At 40.7% G+C, this 22,175-nt stretch overlaps 1 protein-coding gene across 1 annotated transcript in view; it reads right to left on the bottom strand.

Annotated features, from left to right (window-relative positions):
• The window catches only part of znf608 (zinc finger protein 608), a 58,822-nt gene that overhangs the window by 24,724 nt on the left and 11,923 nt on the right, over nt 1-22,175 (bottom strand). The window contains exon 3 of the mRNA XM_039803886.1: nt 2,814-3,084. Within this exon, the coding sequence (XP_039659820.1) occupies nt 2,814-3,084 (271 nt within the window). The remainder of the gene's footprint in view (nt 1-2,813; nt 3,085-22,175) is intronic.

Below are 22,175 nucleotides of genomic sequence, written 5' to 3'. Positions count from 1 at the left end.
TTTAATTGAATTCAGCTCTGGTGTCTCATTTTAAATGTGTTTGCTTTAGTATTAAAGCTTCATTTTAATAATTTCGTTATTTATCATCTATATGTTTTTTTTTTGTTTTTACCTGTTTAAGATTGTCAAGGTCTGCAAGGAAACGTTTTAATTCAATTTCATTTCAGTGTTTTCACTGTGCTGACTGAAGTTTTACCCCCCCCCCCACCCTCTGGTTTTCTCTCGCTCCATCTCTTCTATACAAACACAGTCTCTCTTTCCTTCTCTCCTCCTCTCTGGCCTGTTCGCCCAGGATATATTCCCCTGTGTTGTGTTTGTTTTTTCTACTTCTCCTCTTTTTTAGTTTTGCCTGGGCGGAGTGAGAAACTGAAAGTTAATTTATACTGAGTCGGGATACAAACGCCTCTCCGCCAAACTCAACACTCCACTTCAGAGGCCCCACGGCTGGCAAAGCGAGATGGGCAACGAGAGATTGGATTATTCATTAGCAGCCTGCAGTAAGGTATTACACCTCCGCTGAGAGGCTGCGGTGCTAAGCGCTGTCCTCGTTAACGGCCTATCAAAGTGCGATGGCGTCGAAATTGGCGGATGAATCATCAGGCTGGCTGATACACCGCCCGGTACTCCCATGGTATCATTTTGTAGTGTTGGACGGGTTTCTGGTTCTACTTTTCTACTTGTTTTGGACTCATGATTATGTGCAGCTCAGCGCCAAAACTGCTCCAATGAGGTTTATTAAAAATAAACTTGACTATGATTATTTTAATTTGGAAGGAAAAAGCTAAGAAGCATCTATTTGTTCTTCTGGCATATGTTTTTCAGACCCACATAGGAACAACAGCCAAACAGGATAAATCCATGCTCTTCTTAGGGGGGCAAACTGCGTTGAAATATCCAGCTTTATTTTGTTTGTTTTTTAAGATTTTTTTGGGAGTCTTTTCTGCCTTTAATTTTTGACAGGACAGCTAGGTGAGAAAGGGGAGAGAGAGGGGGAAGACATGCAGGAAATTGTCACAGGTCAGATTCCAACCCTGGACCTCTGCTTCGAGGCATAAACCTCTCAGTATAGGTGCGCCTGCTCTACCCACTGATCCAACCCGGCCACGAAATAAGCTTTTTAAATCCACATTTTCTCGACAAAAAAGGTAATATTGAAAGGTGATAGTACAGTAGATACAAAACGTAAAACTGCCTCTGCTGAGTACTTTGGGCAATCGGCGTGACAACGTTGTTACTGCCTTCCGAAACTGTTAAAAAATGATTGATGTGTTTTCTGATCTGCCACCTCTATAATTAAGGTTTGGTAAGGTGTAGGTGCAATAACTACTTGTTTAAGGTTGGGAAAAGAAGGTTTGGCGGGGTTAAAAGAAACCATCACTGTTGGTGGGAGATGGGATTCAAACAGTGGTCCTGAGAGTCAAAGTGTCATTATGCTGACACAATCATTCACATTGGCAGCGTCACAGAGTCAGTGTCAGTCAAACACACATGGCACAACATGTCATATAGACTAGGGATGTAACAATATATCACAGCTCACGATACTATTCCATATTTAAGTCACATTATTACAATGAACCAACTTCATCCACTGATTAACACCTTGAGATGTGGATACAAGCTGCAAACAACCAACCAAACAACCAACCAACCAACCAACCAATCAATCAATCAATCGACCAACGATGTTGTTTTTCTGGTCAGTCAGTCTCACTTTGGAAGCACAAAACAGGCCAGTAAACCTGAAAAGCAACACCTAAGGAGGCAGAAATATTTACTCAGCTCTGAGTCCAGACCTATAGTCCAGACAGATGATGTGGATGCTTTCCTTCCACAGCTTCTAAAAATGAAGAGTCTCCAATTACAGCGTCCCTTGTTAAATGTATTCATGCAAACTAGACGTTCTTTAGTTTTAATGAGGAGGAACAAAACAAGCCATTTGCTGGAAACTCGCACTTGAATTTTCACACCTCACTTCCACTCAGCCTGCGTTCAGTAAAAATAGTTTGTGATCGTCAGCCTTCAGCCTGTTTAGAGCCACAGATTAAATGACGACCACTAATCCTCAAATGTCAAAACAATGGAAATAGTGCACTGATCTGTTCAACACATCTAGGAAAAAAGAGTCATTTTGTCGAAGTCAAGTCAAGCTTGCGGATCAGAAAAGCTGCTGATGCATTTCCACCATCTTGGCTTTCACTGAGGCTCGTCTAAATTTCATTTACTCGAGTTTGGCATGTAAGACTCTCCACGTCCTCATCAGCACAGACTAGAAAGTATTAGGGTTTCCCCCAGAAAAGCTGTTAGCCCTGTGGGAAGTGTCTTTTTTTGTTGGACTAGGGACTCTGCCAGGGCCAGTCACAGACTGATGGCAGCATTAATGTAAAGCCTGTGACAACAGAATCATGGAAAAAATCGCAAGAATTAAAAAAATCTATAACACAGATTCCATAGAGGCTCTAGTCAGTGCTAAAAGCTAACTGGAGATTTAAAAATACAGTATGACTACATCTAAGTTTCCAACTGAGCCGCCCCACCGTAACTGTAGTTTAAAACGTCTTAAAAATACATAAAAAAATAATTCCCGGTGGCTTAGGCCTGGTGGGGGGCAACTTAGGCCCAGTGAAAAAAACAATACAAAATTTATCATAAAAAAGAAGTGACTATCTCAAAGTCTCTTGACATAAATACCACTAAAAATATACAGTAGGTATTTTTTATTGTAATTTGGGTGAACGAGCCCTTTAAACTTGCTACCAATAGAGCATTCACTAGTGAAGGCCCACCGTTTACTTTTCAGAAACACTCCTTACCCTCCTCAGTCTCGTGCCACACGATGCCCTCCAGGTTGACACTGGTCCCGGGCTGGCAGGGCCCCAGACAGGCCGAGTCGCCCTCCAGTGCTCCAGAGACGCCTCCATCCTGGGTGTTGGTGCCTATAGACCGCGTCCTCACCGCCAGCTGCTTGGGATTGGAGGTGGGCAGGGCCGGAGGGGAGAAGGAAGGGGCTGAGGGCAGAGAGGATCCGGGGGCCCCGGGGTGGCCTGGAGCAGGGGGAGCTGGCACCATAAACATGGGGTCCACCTGGAGGGAAAACAAGGAGGTTCATTAAAAATCTAAATGCATGCTTATATGTCACTTTACTTCAATTCCACTTTATTTTTGGAATGAATCCATCAGTTCAATTCAGCTACGTTTCATTAAATGAAATGAAATTTAGGACCATGGCTGTGCTGAATACTTCTCCAGGAAAAAAGTGGAGGAGGAAGAGAGGAGAGAGATAGTCAAAAATACAGTACAAAGATTATTAATGTCATTTTAATATGACTGATGTGAATCCAACTGACATCTGATTATTTGAATGTTGGATCCCACTGTATAATGGAAGGACGAGACATTTTCTCCAAATGTCATACCATTCATTAATCCACCCGTAGTCTGCAGTTACTAACTTCCTAATACAGAGTGGCAGCTAATCATCTCTCAACTATATTCAGACATAAAAAATATTTTTTTTCACCCCATCAATATCAATTCATCTGCATTTCTCCATCATGACTGGTGGAGTCTGTAAGAGGAAAAGATTTCACCCTTGTTGTTTCCAACCAACACATACATTACAGAAGCTGCACATTATAATTAGCTGCCACTTCTGCACAGCGCGATTTGGCAAAAGTCTGCAACTGTATAATAAGGCAACATTACTGGAGCTCATCCAGTGTGACTACAACACAAAAATGGTTTCTGTGTTGACACAGGAAATGGGATTATGTTTGTCTTCTGTGGGGTATCAATTTCTCTTAAAAAGCAGTATGCAGATTATTGATTTTTGTGGTCTAAAGCTTTAAAGACGTTGTGCACATCCATGTAGTTGCTGGTGCAGAACAAAAAAGTAAATGTTCAAAGAAGATAAAGTCCACACAACAGCTTAATGCTCTGTAAAAATATGTTAATAGTGCAAATAAGGCACACGATGATGGACCCACAATTTGGCCTTCATCAGGTGAGGAATGCCACATTTTGGGGACTTTACCTTCTTTGAACTAAAGCTTTGTAGAGACATTGAAGGGAAACCTGGGCATTATTCTCATATTTTTGTCCTTTGTGTCAGTTAATCATTGACCATTTTACTCTCCACCTCCAGGAGTCTCTGACACCTTTCCAAAAGAAACTGCAATGTAACAGAATCCATGTCATACAACAGCTACAAGGGTTTCCAATGTTTACTTTTTCAATTGGACTAAACGTTGTCCAGATCATTTCTCTTTTGTTTTTCACAAAGCTGTAGGCAGCTTGCGCTCCTCGCCACAATCAAGGCCTTTCTTGCTGGAGTCTGCGTTACTCAAACATATCAATACCAATAGTCATAGAGAAAACATATAAAATACTATGACAAATAGGAAAACGCGTGCATGCTACAAAAAGGGCCGACGCCTATTTTTCACGTGACACGCAAGGGTGTTGGAAGCGTTTCCAGGCAAAATAGAATAGGAAATATGTTTATATGTCATTTTGACACAAATACATATTAATAAATGACATTTTGATGTTTGAAAGTCTCTAGGTTTTGACATAAATGCAGATATAAATGTAATATAATTATCAATTTTCAAACAGAACTAAATATTCTGTAGCCTATTTTGCCGCCAATACTGCCGACGTTGTCTTTTCTGTAGTCAAATCAGTATATATTTATGTTTAACATGAAGGATACTACTGCTTGAGTGCAGTAAATCAATGGGAAAGTCAAGGCTAGCAGCAACAGCGCCGCGTCAGACACGTTTCTGGTGTGTAAAGACCACGCAGCCGCCACGCAACTGACATGCAACAGAAACGCTACGCTCACACCACGCATCCAGTGTGTAGCCGGCCTTAGTCTTTTTTTTTTATCCATTTCTGTGCTGAATGACTTCAAATCTATGGTAAAAACAAGATTCACAGAGGTGCTTTTGCACGATTGTCTGTGGAGAAACTCATTTTTTACTGAGCGTAACTCTGATTCTCCACTGGGCACGTCTGTGCTGCATTCCGTCCTCCACCATGCGCCATACCACACCAGGAGCGCCTCAGAAGTGGCGCGTCTTGCAGATTATATTGACTCTACAAGTACTTTACAGAACAATCGCGTTTCTATTAAGCTAGTATCTACCTTCTACTCCAGGCACTCCTGCAGGTAAACTCCATGCCTGGTCTTTTCTGGTGTTGTCCTTAAAGGACAATTCCGGCGCAAAATGAACAAAGGAGGTTAATAACATTTGTGTACCGAGTCGACCGTTCTCTGGGATATGTTTTCATGCTAACTGAATGGGTCTCTAGCTTGAAACCAGATAGCGCAAACTGCTGATTAGCTTATAACGCTAGTCGTCGGGGCAGAGGGTAAAGTAAAAAGAAATTGCAATTTCTACACCACTAACAAGGCTCAAAATAGCACCATACTTCCATGGTAGCATAATGAGGGTCCCTACATGTAAACCAAGGCATTGAGAACTTTGTAAGTGTACAGACAGTTTATTAAAAGATAGATTATAAAGACAGTAGCATTCACATATACAAGCAGGTGCCATCTTGGGAAAACAGTCACGACCAGTCGAACGACAAACGTTGAGCTATGTTACTGGTTACTGGTTGCACGGCGCAGCTGGTTGATTATGCATGATTATGATTATGATTATGCACACCATGCACCCGGAACGCAGCGCAGACATGCCTGGTGGAAAATAGGGGTTAGTCGACTGCAAATTTCTTTAGTCGTGGACAGCACTAGTGTGTAGATTGAAATGAGAGCTGATAGGATTACCAGTGGCAGTCCCAATGCACCCAAAGATAAGTAGATCGGATCCAACATGAGGTCTGTAAAGACTTCTAACTGACGGTACAGACACTGTGTTCAGACACTCACTGAGGACGGGTGAAAGGACTCTGCTTTGAGTCTCCAAAACAAAGAACACGGTGTTTCAGTTTTCAAAGCGTGCATGTGATCTTAACCACTGTCATCACCATGGTTACACGTACTCAAATACTAAGTCATCAGTGCCTATAAAAGCCTCACTCTTATCTCCACCACTTACTATGGTCCCAATTACAACAGCTCTGGGAATTAATTATACTGCGAGAGCAGCAGCAATCTGAGATGAGGGATTTTTTTCTCGCCATTTTGACTCAATAAAGTTTACAGACTGGACAGATATCTCACTGCACGATATTCTTGAGTGATTTCCCAGTTTCTAAAAAGACGTGGAAAAAAAAGGAAAATCTCGCACTCTGCTCTTGCTCAGCAACCCAATGTATTGACGATACTAACGTTTCGACCCCTCTGGACCTTCGTCGAGAGTATTTACCACAATGCTTACACCAGTGATCTTAAATAGGTAATGCTCCGCCGATTCTGTGTACACAGGTGTGGGACAGTACCCATCCATGGCAGTGTCTCTCTATAATCCAAAAGTGGCACCTTGTGCAATATATCAATTTCATCACATTGCAAGGAAGGAGAAAACATAAACAGATAAAGGGAGTAATGTATAGTGGCTTTGGGGCTAAGTTTCAAAGAGAAAAAAGCCTGCGTCTGTAAAAACAGCAGCGCTTTGTCAAGTCCAACACAGAGGTCTTCTGTGTTGAATTGTGCTTCTGTTGTGTTATTATGACGATCAATCAGTTACTCTCAAAAGGTCACTCTTAAATATGAAAAGAAATTGTTTTTTTCTCACTTCTTTGGAGAGAGAAAAAAAAAGGACTCAGTGGTGCTCTGTGCTTTTCTTTAAAATCCCTCTGCTATTTTTCTTCTACAGTAACTTAATAAACTGCAGAGGTTACTGCCGAGGTTACAGTGCAGCTCCAGCACTGTGGACTCAATATCAGCAAATATTCAATTCAAATTATCTCAGATTGGATCCCTACTCAACTGTAATGCTTGCAACAACGTTTAATTAAATTTTCTCCATGATTATCTTATTGATCTGCTGTGCGGCGTTTTTTTGCAATGTGACAAATGATTTGTTGGAAATTATTCAGTGTGGTATTTCCCTGTGTCCCTATTAAGTTACAGCTACAGTGTATTTGCGACTTGCACAACAATCACTTTTCCATTCTCTGGTCCCTGCGGGGCTCAATATGTAGCGGGAGCTCACAAATACTTAATGGTTCAGGGTTTAGTTTCTATTCTAGGGCATCCCATAACAGAGTCTGTACTCCCAGGTATAACGAGCTGTGTTTCAGCTGCACTGCATTTACTGTATGTTAAAACCCTGATAAACAATGCAAATTTATCACGCAAAAGAGCAATAAAACAAAAGACAGATGATCCTCTGTGCTTCCTGAAACCGTCTGTTAACTCCCACACAGCTGCTGACGAAGACCACCCAGGACTTCATCTACCAAATCACAAAGCAAATTAACTACAAAAGAAGAGCCGTGATCCCCGGTGATTTCTGTTCTGTCGTTGACGCCTTTTCCTCCCTCAGACACGCAGAATATCGCAATCCACACAGCAGCTATAGTCGCACAGCGAAATAACAATAAAAACACAAGCCTGCTCCCTTGTCTGTTAAATGCTTCAAACAAATCATCTTTACTCACTGTTTCTTAATTAAAAAAATCCTACAATACACACAGAAAAAACACAGCAACATAACAGAGAACGGCAGGCAGCTTTAGCGTTAAAGACACAGGCCGGCCTGTGAATGCTGTGGGAGATGTGCGATGATGTAAACATGATGATGTTCATAATGCTCGAGGGAAGAGTTTGACAGTTTGAAGGGAAACATGCTTATTTGCTTTCTTGCAGATAGATTAATACCACTCTTAAAGGGTAATTACTGTTTTTTTCACCCTGGACCCTATTTTCCTATGTTTTTGTGTCTAAGTGACTGATGGGAACAACAATCTTTGACATTGGTCCAGTATTAAGTGAGATCGCTGCAGTCGGCAGCGGCGAAACAAGCTACAATGTAAGTTAATAGGGCAATTGTCCAGCTTGTATTTACCTTCACGAAAGGGCTCGTTTTGCCACTGACAGGCTCAGATTAATATTCTAAGTGTCTGAAAACATTATGGAAAGGATCCCTTCAGAGATAGACCTTTAAAACCTCTTTGAGACCTTTCTGTTCAACCAGAAACAGCTGTGAAGTCGCTAGCGCTGAACCCACCAGACTCCATTTAAAAAAGCAATACTTTTAGCGTGTGTAGAGCCAACATATTTTCACATGTAAATCGGTAAACTATGTGTTTATTTCAACCAGATCTAGAGTTGTGATGGTTGGGAAAGTGGAAAGACGACCCAAAACAGCTTTTCATAGGTTTATTTTGTTTCTGTCGACTTTGAATGAAGTGTATTTTACGATGATAAAATTTTAAAAGTTTATTTACATTGAGTCTGGTTGGTTTAGCGAACGCAATTTTGCGGATGTTTTTATGTTTAAACCCTTTAACAGAAAGGTCAACCTCTTTAGAAATCCTTTCCATAATGTTGTCAGACACTTAGAATATTAATCTGAGTCTGTCAGCGGCAAAACGAGCCCTTTCGTGAAGGTAAATACAAGCTGGACAATCCCCCATTAACTAACAGTGTAGCTTGTTTCGCCGCTGCCGACTGCAGCGATCTCGCTTAAAACTGGACCAATGTCAAAGATTGCTGTTCCCATCAGTCACTTAGACACAAAAACATAGGAAAATAAGGTTGAAAAAAACGGTAGTTAGCCTTTAATGTCTGTACAGTGAACACAAACGGTGCTTTCTTCTAACTATGAAGACGATCTTTCCCCGACAGTAACCAATCGATCGATCAGAAAAAGCTCACATGATTCATTTTGGCTTGTTCTTTTGTTTGAGTATGAGGAGTTCATGTGGTGAATCCCAGAGTTATTGGTGATGTTTACAGTAGTGCTGTCAAACGATTAAAATATTTAATCGAGATTAATCGCATTAATGTCATAGTTAACTCGCAATTAATCGCACATTTTTATCTATTCTAAATGTCCCTTGATTTCTTTTTGTCCCATTATTTTTTCTCATTTTAATGCTCTTATCAACATGGAAAAGTGGATCGGCTTGCTTTGTGTTTTTGTCGCCTGGCTTTGACGAGGGGGCAGAGAAATTGGCATCAGCTGTGTGCTTGGCCATCAAGTGGTATTTCAGACTGGACGTGCTGCGATGATAGCTCAGTTCACAACGACAAAACACACAGATCACTTTGGTCTTGTCAATGGAACCATTTTGCAACTTTTTCAAAGTAAACTTACCATTCAAAATCTTAGTGGCATTCATTCCGGCGTCTCCCGCTCGCCATCCACTCAAAACGTAACGTTAGCCTACTACTCTTTGGCCGGCTCGCAAGCCCAAACAAGCGTGTGCGGCGTGCCTGTTGTTTAGTTTCCGGTCTAGCTGGATCCGGTGTGGTGTTGTAGTTTTTCTAACGTTACTAGTTGTTGCAACAGCATGTGAAAAAAACGACAAAGTTTGCTAGGCCAAAAAGAACGTTAATCTCACGATGAAAAAAAAATTGACGCCGTTAAAATGGGTTTGTGTTAACGCCGTTAATAACGCGTTTAACTGACAGCACTAGTTTACAGTATCAGTCTTTTCACTTCTTGTTTGGTGTTTTGCTCTCCCAGGAACTTACGCTGATTAAAACTCTGCATCACTGTTCTCGCCTCAAGCTTCTGAGATCATCGATTTCAGTTGTGTCTCCAATATCTTGTTTTGTGAGCCCTTGTGGCTGGGCAACAAAGAAAGAAAGAAATAGAAACTCAAGTATTGCTTTCATTAAACCACACAGAGCACGGAACACACAAAGACCCAAATAATACTAAAATATGCATGGACCCTGGAGCTGTGCACAAACAGAATCTGTCTTCCTCACTTTGTTTCAGATAATATCCTCCCCCATCCTGAGTCAGTTACAGAATCACCAGACAAACTACCAAACCTCGGTGTTATTCCACAAAAAAAAGGTGTTTTAGTGGATTTCTTATTTCCTGTTCTCTCTTGTAAAAATCAGATATAAATATCCCAAAACTGTTTGCATTATCTTGGGATAACAAAGTTGTTTTGTCGTGATAATATGATCAATATCTCAAGGGAACAAAATGTCTTTTCCTCACAATAACAAGGTAATTATCTCAGAAAAACAAATATTGTTAACCATGTTGTTAACACATTGTTATCCAAAGATAATGACATTTTCTTGAGATGATGGGAAGCCATTAATTAGCCATTAATCTGACTAATTTGCTTATTACCAATGGTAGCTACCTGACGTTAAGACTACTTCCAAGGCCTAGAGTTAGCATATCATTAGCTGTTTACGATATTTTATGGCATTATAGGTAACTTTACAAACCACTGTGTAAGAGCTGGTCCGGGATCAGAGTCTAGTTTAACATTAGCAGCTCTGCTTTGTAATTATTTGGGGTTTTGTCCAAGATGACTTTGTCAACTTATCAGGTGGTCCCAAGCAGCAACCTCCAGAACGGGCAAGTGCCAAAAGCTGCAGTTGTAATGGTTTTCAATGACAGTGAAGCTTTTTGCTTGCTGCTTTTGCAGTGCTGAGCGCCTTGCATTTTTGTAGGTTGCAAAACACCAGGCGCATTGCACTGCCTTTTTTGTTGGAGCCTAGAATTTAAAACAAGAGCTGCTTGCTGCACCTTTTTTGAGGTAACCACTGCAGATGACTGGCTCTCAATTCATCCGATTGGACAATGGGAAAAAACGCAAATGACATAGGGCGCTTTATAATCTCGCATTGCCAGACCTACCTCCACAGCGCTCAGGAGGAAGGTCTTGCTAGTCCACATTCAACAACATTCCCGGGATGAGACAAAAACATGCTCTGGTGTATTGGCATTTCTTTAAACCAATCACCATTGTCTCGGGAGGCAACTTGTTTTGGTGGAACATGTGTACGTTCAAAGGTTGTTTTAGTCGTGCAACAGAAAACTCAGATTGGACAGATAGTCTAGCTAGCTGTCTGGATTTACCCTGCAGAGATCTGAGGAGTAGTTAACCATAGTCCTCAGAAATCCACCGGAGTTTAGAGTGTCAACACAAAGAAAGCGGAAGGTGACGGACATCCGGCTGACAAGAGGGACATCAATTTCCGGCGGCACCTAAACAATCCCGGAAGTGAAACGTCGTGGATATACTAGGCGCTTTTCTACTCTGAGTTGAAGTATTTTCAGCTTCAGGCATTCAGACGACCTGCAAAAACCTGAAGCCCTCAGCAACGCAAAAGCAGCAAGCAAAAAGCTTGACTAGCATCGAAAACAAGTACAGAAAGGCGCCCCAGGCTGAAAAACGTCACTCCTCTTTGTCCTGCGGTTATTACAAACATGTCTAAAGTCGCCACGACTCCTCATCCTATCCATGGACTTCTCTCTTTTGTTGAGCTGTGACATTTAAGCCGGGATAGTCTGGTAAATAATGTTCATTCAAGGCGGCCAAAAACAGAAATGTTAAGTAAACAACAATATTAGATGGGTTTTTCAATCTATCTCTGTCTAGACAAATTAAGTGAGCCACAGTACATCAGGTTATGTTCCAAGGCTGGATTTGTAGTTATTTAAGATATTAAAAAAGTCTATGTGATTTTTCGAATGAGTTTTTTTTTTTACTTACAGAACCTGGAAGTTCCAGATTCACGTTGGCTCACTATTAGCCATGACAGTTGTCCTTTCAGCAGAATTGTCAACCTCTGGGTAAAAAATAAGAAGCTATCTATGTCTATGATGGACAAAAGCACTTTCCCATTTGCGGGGACCAAGAGTCTGTAACGGGGAAAAGGAAGGGAAGATAGAAAAAGACAAATAAAAAGGAGGAAAAAAGGAGGAAAAGGGAGGAAAATAGACAAGGAGAGAAATGGACTCATTGCTTGAAAATGTACTTCAAGTGACAAATCTACCACTGTTATTAGTGAGGGTTTAACTGCAACCACGGCCACTCTCAGGTTCAAGGCTGCCTCAGACATTTAGATAAACCTTTAAAACACCCAAATCTGTTTCCACAACACTTAAATCTAGATAAAAGCTGTGGGTTTACTTCGGTCCACTTCAGTGGTAAGAGGCAGAGGATGGAGCCGGAGAGAGGAAAACACATCGCAGAAAAATCTTTGAAGATTTGACTTCAACGTTTCCTTCGACTCACCAGAGCTTTGTGTTGATGTTGAATCACAAACGGCAGATACGGAGCTGGATTTACCCAAATTAATCAGGAGAAGGAGGGTATCGGGGGGGGGTGGTACCAGGGGAGCCAGCTGAGTTTTCCATTAATTCTGCCTCTAAAATCTATAATTAAACAAAGACATTTTTTTTTTATCTTTGGGTTTTATGCTTTAATGCTTTTTATGCTAAAAAAAATCCTGTTCTATGTGTTCTAAAATGCCAATGAAGAATTTTAATGAAACCAATGATCCAATTATCCATCCATCTATCTTTTCATCTATCATCCATCTTTTTATCCATGCATCCATCCATCCATCCATCTATCTTTTCATCCATCTTTTTATCCATCCATCCATCCATCCATCCATCTATCTATCTTTTGATCCATCCGCCCTCTCTTCCAGCTCTGTTAATGGATTGCAGGAGTGTTTATAGAAGCCGCAAAACTGAACTGTGTCGACTTGTTTGTTGAGAAATTGCAGTCTGCATTTATCTCTTTTTCTTCTTCTTCTTTCTCTTCATCCTCTCCTCTTCTTCCACCTATGCGGCATCCTCTACTCCTCCTTCTCCTTCGTTTACCGTTTTTTCTTCTTCCTTTTATTCACCACTCTGCTCGTCTTTCCTTTCCTCCTCCTCTCGCTCCACCGTGCTTCTTAATCCACCTCCTCTGCTTCTTTTGCCTCTTTTCCTCCATGCTATCCTTCCCCCTCTCCCTTTCTTCCTTCTCATCCTCATCCCCTCCTATTAAATCCCCCAGTAAGCAGCCACACTGACAGTTTTTTTTTTCCCAGACCGAAATCATCCCTGTCTTTATTGTCAGGCTGCTGAAAGAGGATGTATTGTAGTGTGTGTTTGTGTGTGTGTGTGTGTGTGTGTGTTTTGTTGAGTGTGTGTTTGTGTGGCACTTGTTTTGTGTGTTTTTTTGCGAATGGTAGCCATTTTTTTTTTCCCATTTCGTCTCTCCAGCCTTTCTCATCTCTCTGCTGTCTTTTTCCCCTCCTACAGTATCACTATAAGAGCACACATGCACACACGCACGCACGCACGCACGCACACACACACGCACGCACACGCACGCACGCACACACACACGCACGCACGCACACACACGCATGCCACTTACCTTCCTATTGAATGACAAGCTCTAATGGCATGACATTACTCACTGCCATAATAACTCCTGCTGCTGCAAAACTAACAACCACTTTCTTTCCTTCACCAACACCAGCGCCGCACAATCAACCATTAACAAAAATTATGTTCCCCCCCAATTCTGCATAGAACTCCCAGAGTTGTGAGTGTTTCATAACGATATAATTATAAAGCATCTGAACTGAGACAGGCTTTCAATCTGGCAGCTGATATACAAGAGACTCAATCAGGTTACTACAGGGAAATCTGTAAGATGGCAGAGTGAACTGGTCAATCACAATAACTGCCACTGACATCATACTTACAACATACAGTACAAGTAAAGAGCAAATGCTTATTGAGACCTATTATCTTTAATATCACAACAACCCCAGATGTGACTGTTAGCTTCCAGATGTTGGACTGCTAATCCTGTCTCCTAGAAATTGTGTTTATATCCAGCTAATATGCAACAGTAAATATGTTTTGAAGGAAATTTAATGCCCCCCAGATTATGTTTTCTATCAACACAATGAGGACATGTTAATTAAACATATTTGCCAAGTTGCAAAATGTTAATTTGCAATATATTATTATATATTATATATATATTATATATATTTTATAAATATTTAGACACTTGGTTTAGGTTAGGGAAACGTCATGGTCTTGGTTAAATATTGAAATATTCTAAAGTAATTTGAGAGAAAGCACAGGTTTATTTTATTAACATTTAACAAAAACTTTACTAATCTTAAAGGTCCAATATGTAATATAGTTACTGTAATAAATCCAAAAATGACCCCAATGCGTCATCAGATATTAAGGAAACATGCTAAGTTGAAATACTATCTTTTCTGAAAACAATGTTAATGCCAGTATTTTCTCCTTTTGAAATTTTTCGTTCTGTGACGGAATTTCTGTTTTGGCCTGTGTGTTGGTATCATCTGCCCAGTTTGACAGCCAGGCCGCTGTTGCCAGATATACATATACCTGTAAAAACGTAAACCCAGCGCGCTACAGCTGTAACGTTAGTACAGCCATGAAGTAAGCAAACAAGCTGTATCAAGGGAGATAGATTCTACCCGACCTGAAAAAAACACAGCATGTTTCTAACAGTTGCGTGACCAGAGACGTAACAAACCCCGGGTAAATATCGGAGATGAAAGATGGAGACGGCTTAGAGTCCAAAAGGACGCCGAGTTGGCTAATTTCCTCCTGAACAGGTAAGCATTAGCTTCAGGCTAATTTATCACGGCTACAAGGGACGGGCATTTAATGTAATTTCAACATTCGTGTACTCACACTGAATTATATAGCTAGAGTACCCGAGTTGGTTACTCGCAAAAAAAATTGAAATAGTGGTCAAGAACCCCCCACCCCCAACACAAAAATGGTTTGGCCACTTATCAAAAGTTGATGTTGTTTTCAGTAGATTTGAAGTTCAGTACGCTCAAAATGTCCGGTCAGCACAAGTCCGGTGCTCAGAAAAGGAAGGAAAAGAGAAGAAGAAAATAGAGGCCTTAGAGATTTTCTAAACAAATATTTAAAAAAAAAGGTGGTGACGGTGAAGCTGGAACTGTCAACGTAGAGCAAGATAAGAAACAGCGCAGCCAACGTTTACGAGCCATGTAACGTAAGCTAACAGGCCAGCTCTCATGTTAACGTCCATTAGCTCGAATAAAAGCCTGAGACAACACGTTCTCTTTTACAGAAAGAGTTGAGTTTGGTAGCTCCGTCAGAGAGGATGAGACAGAGAGGAGAGAGATCCAGCTGCTGTCAGGGGACAGAGAGAGTGATGCGGGAGGGGCCCGCTGCCTCGCAACAGAGGGACAGAGTCAGGCTACCCGTGAGAGAGAAGAGAGAGAGAGAGAGATCTGCGGGAGGGGCCCGCTGCCCTGTCGGAGAGTCTGAGCAGGATGGATCAGAGACTGATCACATTAATTTCAGTGAGAGATGTGAGGAGAGGAGAGGAAGATCAGATTAGAGGAAGATCAGAGGAGAGGAAGAGCATAGGAGAGGAGCAGGAGAGGAAGAGGAGAGGACCAGGAGAGGAAGAGCAGAGGAGAGGTACAGGAGATGAACAGGAGAGGAGAGGAACAGGAGAGGAAGAGCAGGGGAGAGGAAGAGCAAGGAAAAAGGAGAGATCTGGGCGCGGGGGGCCCATCTAAGCTTATCTCGTCCCGGGCAAGACTGTCAGCTGGCCTGGCTGTTCTCACCATAATTCTAAGCCTAGGAAGTGTGTCTGTCCATCGGGTGGAGAGAACAGCGAAATTATTGTGTTTTTAGCGGTTCCTACCGTAATTCTAAGCCGAAAAAGTGTGCCTGTCAGTTGGGTACAGAGCTCCGCGTGAGCATGGGCTTTTATGACTGTCAATATAGCTAGCATCTAACGTTAGCTACTCCGCTGTGCTGTGAAGTAATGTCTGGCTATGTGAGACTAGCATCTAGCAACATTGTTGTGGATGCTGCGGTCTCAGCCTGGCGACCTCCGTGAACTTCGAGTCTGGGGAGGAGGGGGGCGGGGGAGACGACTACTGCAGTAACTATTTTAAACACTAGCTGTCAGTATTACATATTGCACCTTTAATAAAAAAGGTTTTGTTCCCTAAATCTAATACCCGGTGTCCAGCTCTTTGTAGGACACTGGTATATCAATTACATTTATTTTTATTTAGTTTATAGTGTCAAATCATAACAGAAGTTATATCAGGACACTTTACATTTAAATTAGGTCTAGACCACACTCATCAAATCACCTAAAATACTGTAAGTAACAGCTTAGCCTTGATAAAGTATGATTGCCAGGCCTTTTAAATTATATGTACACATTTTTTATATGTATAACTTATTTGACGTGATTATCTTATCCATAAATCTAAATCCGTTTTCCCGTAAAAACGAGACTGTTCTGAAACAATGTTTACAAAAAAACTGGTGTCTAATCATAACACACAAACCTGGAGTTGTATTTATTTGTTTTTAACATAATATTTCTGCTAAAAGGAAAAAACTTGCACAAAATGTAGTGCATCTACACCTTGAACAGATATTTGTAGCCCACTATGACGCTCAACATCTGGAGAAACATTAGACCTGAGAAAATGAAGGTTGCATGTACAAACTCTCCTTTGTGCTGTGAAGAACGCTTCAACAACACATACTAGCAGCTTTTAGCCACAACTGGACCACATTTCCTCAGTTATTTTTTCACCACACTGATCGACTCAGATGAAAGATTCTTTAATCAGATTTTAGATGAGAGAACTAGAACCCCCCTGTGTGTAGAAAGGAACAAGATGTTAGGAAAGCTACAGTTAAATAAAATATGAAAGGCAGCAGAGAGGAGGATACGAGGTGATTCTTAGAACGACAGACGCTGGCTGTTTTCTGTATTTCAGTGTTTCTTTCAGAAGAGGAGGCTGTGGTGAATGAACGCAGAGCCGAGCGTGTGGGCGTAACGTCGTACCATGAAGCCCTTGCACACTGGCTGGCATTGATACCTAATGGACTCTCAGCCTCCACATGGCCTGTTGTACTGCACTCAAAACACACTTCTCTTCTGTGCCTCCATTAGAGAACAATACTGTCAGCGCTGACGTTTAATCCTCGTACACTCGTTCTTCTTCTATTGTATTTGAGCTTCTGTCTAATTACCAAGTCAAATGTTTCTACCAATTAATCAAAATGCCAATATATTGAGCAAATATTGGCATTTTAGTCTCAACCACATAGCTCAAATGATGCAGATGATTGATCACATATTTATTGTGGGACTAATCATTTGGAGTGGTTACATTACACCTCGCGCTTTAAGCTTTTCTAATAACTAAAATTTTTCTTTTTTTTTTTATAATATTTTTTAAGTTTTTTTGTGGGAGGAAAAAAAAAAAATTTGAGTGTGATTTACATTTTTTTGTAATTGAATTTTTTTTTTTTTTTTTAAAAAAAAAATATATATTTTTTTTTTTTTTTTGGGGGGGGGCGGGGGAGGGGGGGGCGCCACCAAAATCATTCGGGATCTCACTCGGGGGACCATGAATATCAACAACAATTTTATTAGGAATCTAGTCCGTAGTTGTTAAATATATTATATATAAAGACCGTATAGGTTACTTACCACAAATCGACTGAGCTGTCCTAACATGACTTTCATTGCAGTTTCATTTTGTTTCCAGTATATTGAAAGCTGTAGGCCTCTAGCTTTACAGCATTAAACTGATAGTAAAAGTAAATAACACCAGAGCAGTAACAGAGTCTCCTGTTTGTCCTGGGCCACAAAGCCATGCTGAGCATGGTGGTCCTGATCTGGGTTTGTTCAGGTTTGATGAGTGAATTAAAACCTGTGACAGACAACTGGCAGACAAATCTCTGCCCTATTATCTGGAGAGACGCTGGACACACTCAGAACACATTGCACAATGGAAATCCCTTAGCACCAGAGACTGATGCTAAGGAAATTTATGCAAGCTGAAAATGTTTCAACTTGAGAGGAAAAATGTGTACTTATCGTGGTGCTTCATGCTTCATTCAAAAGAACAAAGAACGGCACAGAAATCGTTCTTAAAAAAGGAAGATGTGTTTGGAGTTTTGCCGATCGGATACGGCAAAAGTTTAATTTATCAGCTAGCTTCGCTACCTTCTTCGTTGCTCTGCCTGGTTGTAGCGCTATCCTACTGCGTGCTAGTGTTAATTTTGTCACCTATTTTTAATTTAGTCTTAGTCTTGTGCCAAAAAATTTTGTTAGTCAAGTTTTAGTCGACTAAAAGTCTCGTCATTTTAGTCTAGTTTTAGTCAAAAGAGAACTCAAGGTATCTTAGTCAAGTTTTAGTCGACTAAAAGTCTCGCCATTTTAGTCAAGTTTTAGTCAAAACATTTTAGTCTTTTTTTAAATAAATTATTTCTGATAACCATTTCAGTCAAATAGTTTTAAAAATAAATAAATGCTATAAAGTTATATAAATATTGAGCCTCTTCCTTATTTTACCAGTAAACGACAAAAACAACCACTGCATGGGGAAAGGATATTTTACAATAAAATAAATGCAGCACGAAACTGGCGAGGCGTATTTCAAGTGAACGCAACATGTGTTGTTTTTCAGACAACGGCAGCTGCAGACTGTCGTACGTCTCGTGTTGGAAATAGAGACAAACCTTTACACCGTTTAGCTGTCAGCATTTTAACTGTGTTAAATCCAACTGCTAGCTAACGGTAGGCTAACGTTACCTGCTGCCAAGTGTAGTGTTAACTAGCGCCCCATGCAGCGATGTTTCGGTTGACTCTAACGTCCGATTAGGAGCATCAGAGAGAAGCGCAGGCTATTCGGTCCGGTAGATAACGGTCGTTAGCACCGGGTCTCAGTAACAGCTGAATATTCTATCTCATGATGAAAAAGTAGAGACGATTGTAGACGAAAATGAAGAGAGATTTTATCTTAGTTTTTATTTTATGCAAAACATTTTAGTCTCGTCTTTTTTCGTCAACAATAATGCATGTTAATTTAGTCTTAGTCAGCGTTTTTGGACATTGGCGCAGTCTCGTCATCGTCTCGTCTTAGTCATGGAAAAAAAGGTCGTTGACGAACATATTTAGTCTCGTCTCGTCTGACGAAATTAACACTACTGCGTGCAGAGGGAATTTGAAAGACAACCGTTTATCCCGCCCCTCAGATTGAGCCCTGTCAATGGTGAGTTCCCAGACCCAACATCGTGATGTGGGTCTGGCTTGTCAGGCTAACACAGCGGCCTTGTCGCCTAAAAATTACATTCCTATTCGACAAAACTGTATTCTCAATAACATATCTAATGTCTAAGTCTGCCCAAGTCCTAAACCAAAACTATGATCTTTTTCTAAACTTATCCAAAAATGGATTGCTATTTCGCCAAGCAAATACCAAGAAATAGGTTGCAGCAGTTCGTCTTTTGACTACACTTGCAAAATCCGCAATGGGACTGAGCTGTGAGCTCGAATAGTTTCAGCGACATTTTATAGTACAATATCGCTGTCAATCAAAAGGAGATGCATTCTTTCGACAGACCCTCCAATCATCACACAGTATCCCAGAGTCCAGGCCAGCCACTGGCTCCATTGATCCCCAGAGACGCTGAGCGCCTGTGGGCGGGACATAATCACAGCATTTATCCAATGACCGTCTAGTTTCGAAGCACTGAAAAAAACTGTTCAAAGCAGCACCATTGAAGTCAATGGACACCAGGCTTCAACAGGGAAATGCACTGTGATGCTACGGGAATGTATGAGAAGGAAATCGAGTCAGTCGACCTGCTATATTTAGCAGATTCTGAACGAACTCATCTTCGTGATGAACGTGTTCTAATGCATTTTTAGTCAATAAAACGTTAACACAAGTAGTACATATTCGACCATTCATTTTATGACAGTTTAGGGGAAGCTGAGCTTCCCTTACAGTCTTAAAGAAATTGCCTCTGCTGCAGATCTCCATCACAAAGTTCTCCTCAGGATGGCGAGAGGAACTGAGGCATACTGAGATGTTAAAGAAAAAAAGACTGTCAAGGTTACCTGCTCATTTTGAAAAACTTCTGAAGCTTCAGGTTTCTTTTAAAATTCACCAGTGGGGCTACCTCTGCCTTCTGCCTGTCTGATTTCCATGTTTCCAACCAATAATCTCCTGTCAATCACAGCACAATGGAGCCGACACACAAGACCAAAGCAAAACTCCTCCACCAGCAATAGTCTGTTCTGTAACTAGGGGTGTAAATCACAGGTTTTATCATGATACGATATTATATCGATTCTTTGGACAACAATACGATATTGGCAGATATTTTAAAGTGTAAATTGCAGGTTAAATTGTTCATGAAGTTAAGCAATGTGCTTATTAAACATAAAGATTAGAGCCGCCCACCATTGTTTTGTATGGCTTTTTATAACAAAATGCTGAATATAATATGAAATGTTGGTATTGTTTACATTGGTTTTAAGCACTCCCCCCTCCCTTCCACTAGGCGGGGTGTGACATCATAAGAGGGACTCCAAGACTAGAGTTACCGTTAGCTAGTCTAACGCCTAGTAGGCTAGCAGTTATATTGGAGACCTAGCTAAAATGGTGAACTATTGTGTTTTTGGGGCGACGAGCCAGCGCGGGCAGACGCTGCTGCTTGTTACTTTATGGAGCTTCTCAACTCTGAAAACTTTGAAGCAAATTGTCAATTCAGCAACCGTTTTAGGAAGACTGCCTATATTTGAAATCTAAACAGTTAATTTCTCGCCTAAAATGTTCTCAGAAGTGAATTTAGTAATGAATAAGATGGCGAAAATGGATAAAATTGTCCCGTTGTTGGCCTGTCTGTGTACCTGCTATGGGTTGCTACTCCCTCTTATGACGTCATCACCCACTTACTGTAAAAAACATGCTACCTTTGAAGAAACCCCAATACATGTTATTTCAACGCATTTTAAGACAGAAATGTTTAAATACATACATATTGAGCACTTTATTTACATATTAATTAGTTGTGGTGGTTCACCTGCATTTTACACTTTAAAGTCTGTCACAATACGATTTTGATTCGATTCAATATATGGGCCTGCGATTGATATGAGACGATACATATTCCCATTTAACACAGTTACAGAAAAAAGCAACTAAAACATGATTTGACAATTTTATTACCAAGGTCTTCCAGACACTTAAATTAAAAACATACTATTCTTTTTAAAGCAACACTATGTAACTTTTAGCCCTACAGGTTGTCTCTTGGAACTACAACTCGCGCTACCCAACGCGAGTTGTAGTTCCAATGAAAGGGGAGGTAACCTTCCTCCTTATGATGTCATAAACCATCCTCCTTAAGATGTCATAAAGGGACAGATTCCAGATTGGCCCATCTGAGCTTTCATTTTCTCAAAGGCAGAGCAGGATACCCAGGGCTCGGTTTACACCTATCGCCATTTCTAGCCACTGGGGGACCATAGGCAGGCTGGGGGAACGCATATTAATGTTAAAAAAAACTCATAAAGTGAGTAAATTTTCATGCCATGGGAACTTTAATAAAAAGAGATAATATAAAAGAGGAATCTAAATTAAGGGGCATGTATGCATGTATGTATGTATGTATGTATGTATATTTTTCGATATTTTCACATTGCATCAATGATATTGGATCCTGGCTCTTTGAATCGATATAAATCGATCGAGATTGATGTATCGTTAACCTCCTAGCTGTAACACTGACATTAAAGCTGGATTTTACACTGAGCTTTAAATTGACGCTTTCCTTCTTTAGCAAGAGGAAGCAAATGAAGGAAAAAGATTTCCCAACAAAGGTCAAATACAAGAAAATTGTCTTCAAGGATTAAAAAATGGTCTTCAGTCGCTCTGGAATAAGCATGACCCTGAATACATCCTGCTCGCTCATTTGTGAGTCAAGTCAGAAGCAGCATTAATTCTGGTTTTGAATTCATAAACAGGATTCTCCCAAAAGCTCATGGTAAGCAGCACCTTTTGAGACAAGTTCCCATCAATAACTGAGCTGAAAGGTTCCAACAACAACAACAACTCTTCCAACAATATTCTAATCAATGTACAAATCTCAGGTAAAATTGATGATTGAGCCACCTCTTGTTTCTAATACTGAAGTTATTCAGCCAGATACATACAACAGTGTGTGTTTGTTCGCTGAGAGAGTTTTTATTAGAGGTAAACCGTGAATCACTAATCAATTAGCAGATTGACAGAAAATTAATCGGCAAACTCCGACTTTTGTCATCGTTTTGATTGAGAAAACCCCAGTGGAAGAGAATGACATATTGTATGTTTAAATATCAATGTTCTAGTCTGGCACGATCACATATTGAGTGATTCTTTAGTCACTGTTGACCGCTGTGATTGACATTTGTCATTGTTTTACACA

This window comes from Perca fluviatilis, chromosome 6, assembly GCF_010015445.1.
Source record: "Perca fluviatilis chromosome 6, GENO_Pfluv_1.0, whole genome shotgun sequence".
Taxonomy (NCBI): Eukaryota; Metazoa; Chordata; class Actinopteri; order Perciformes; family Percidae; genus Perca; species Perca fluviatilis.
The sequence above is the reverse complement of the archived record's forward strand: the minus strand, read 5'-3'. Positions and strand labels throughout refer to the sequence as shown.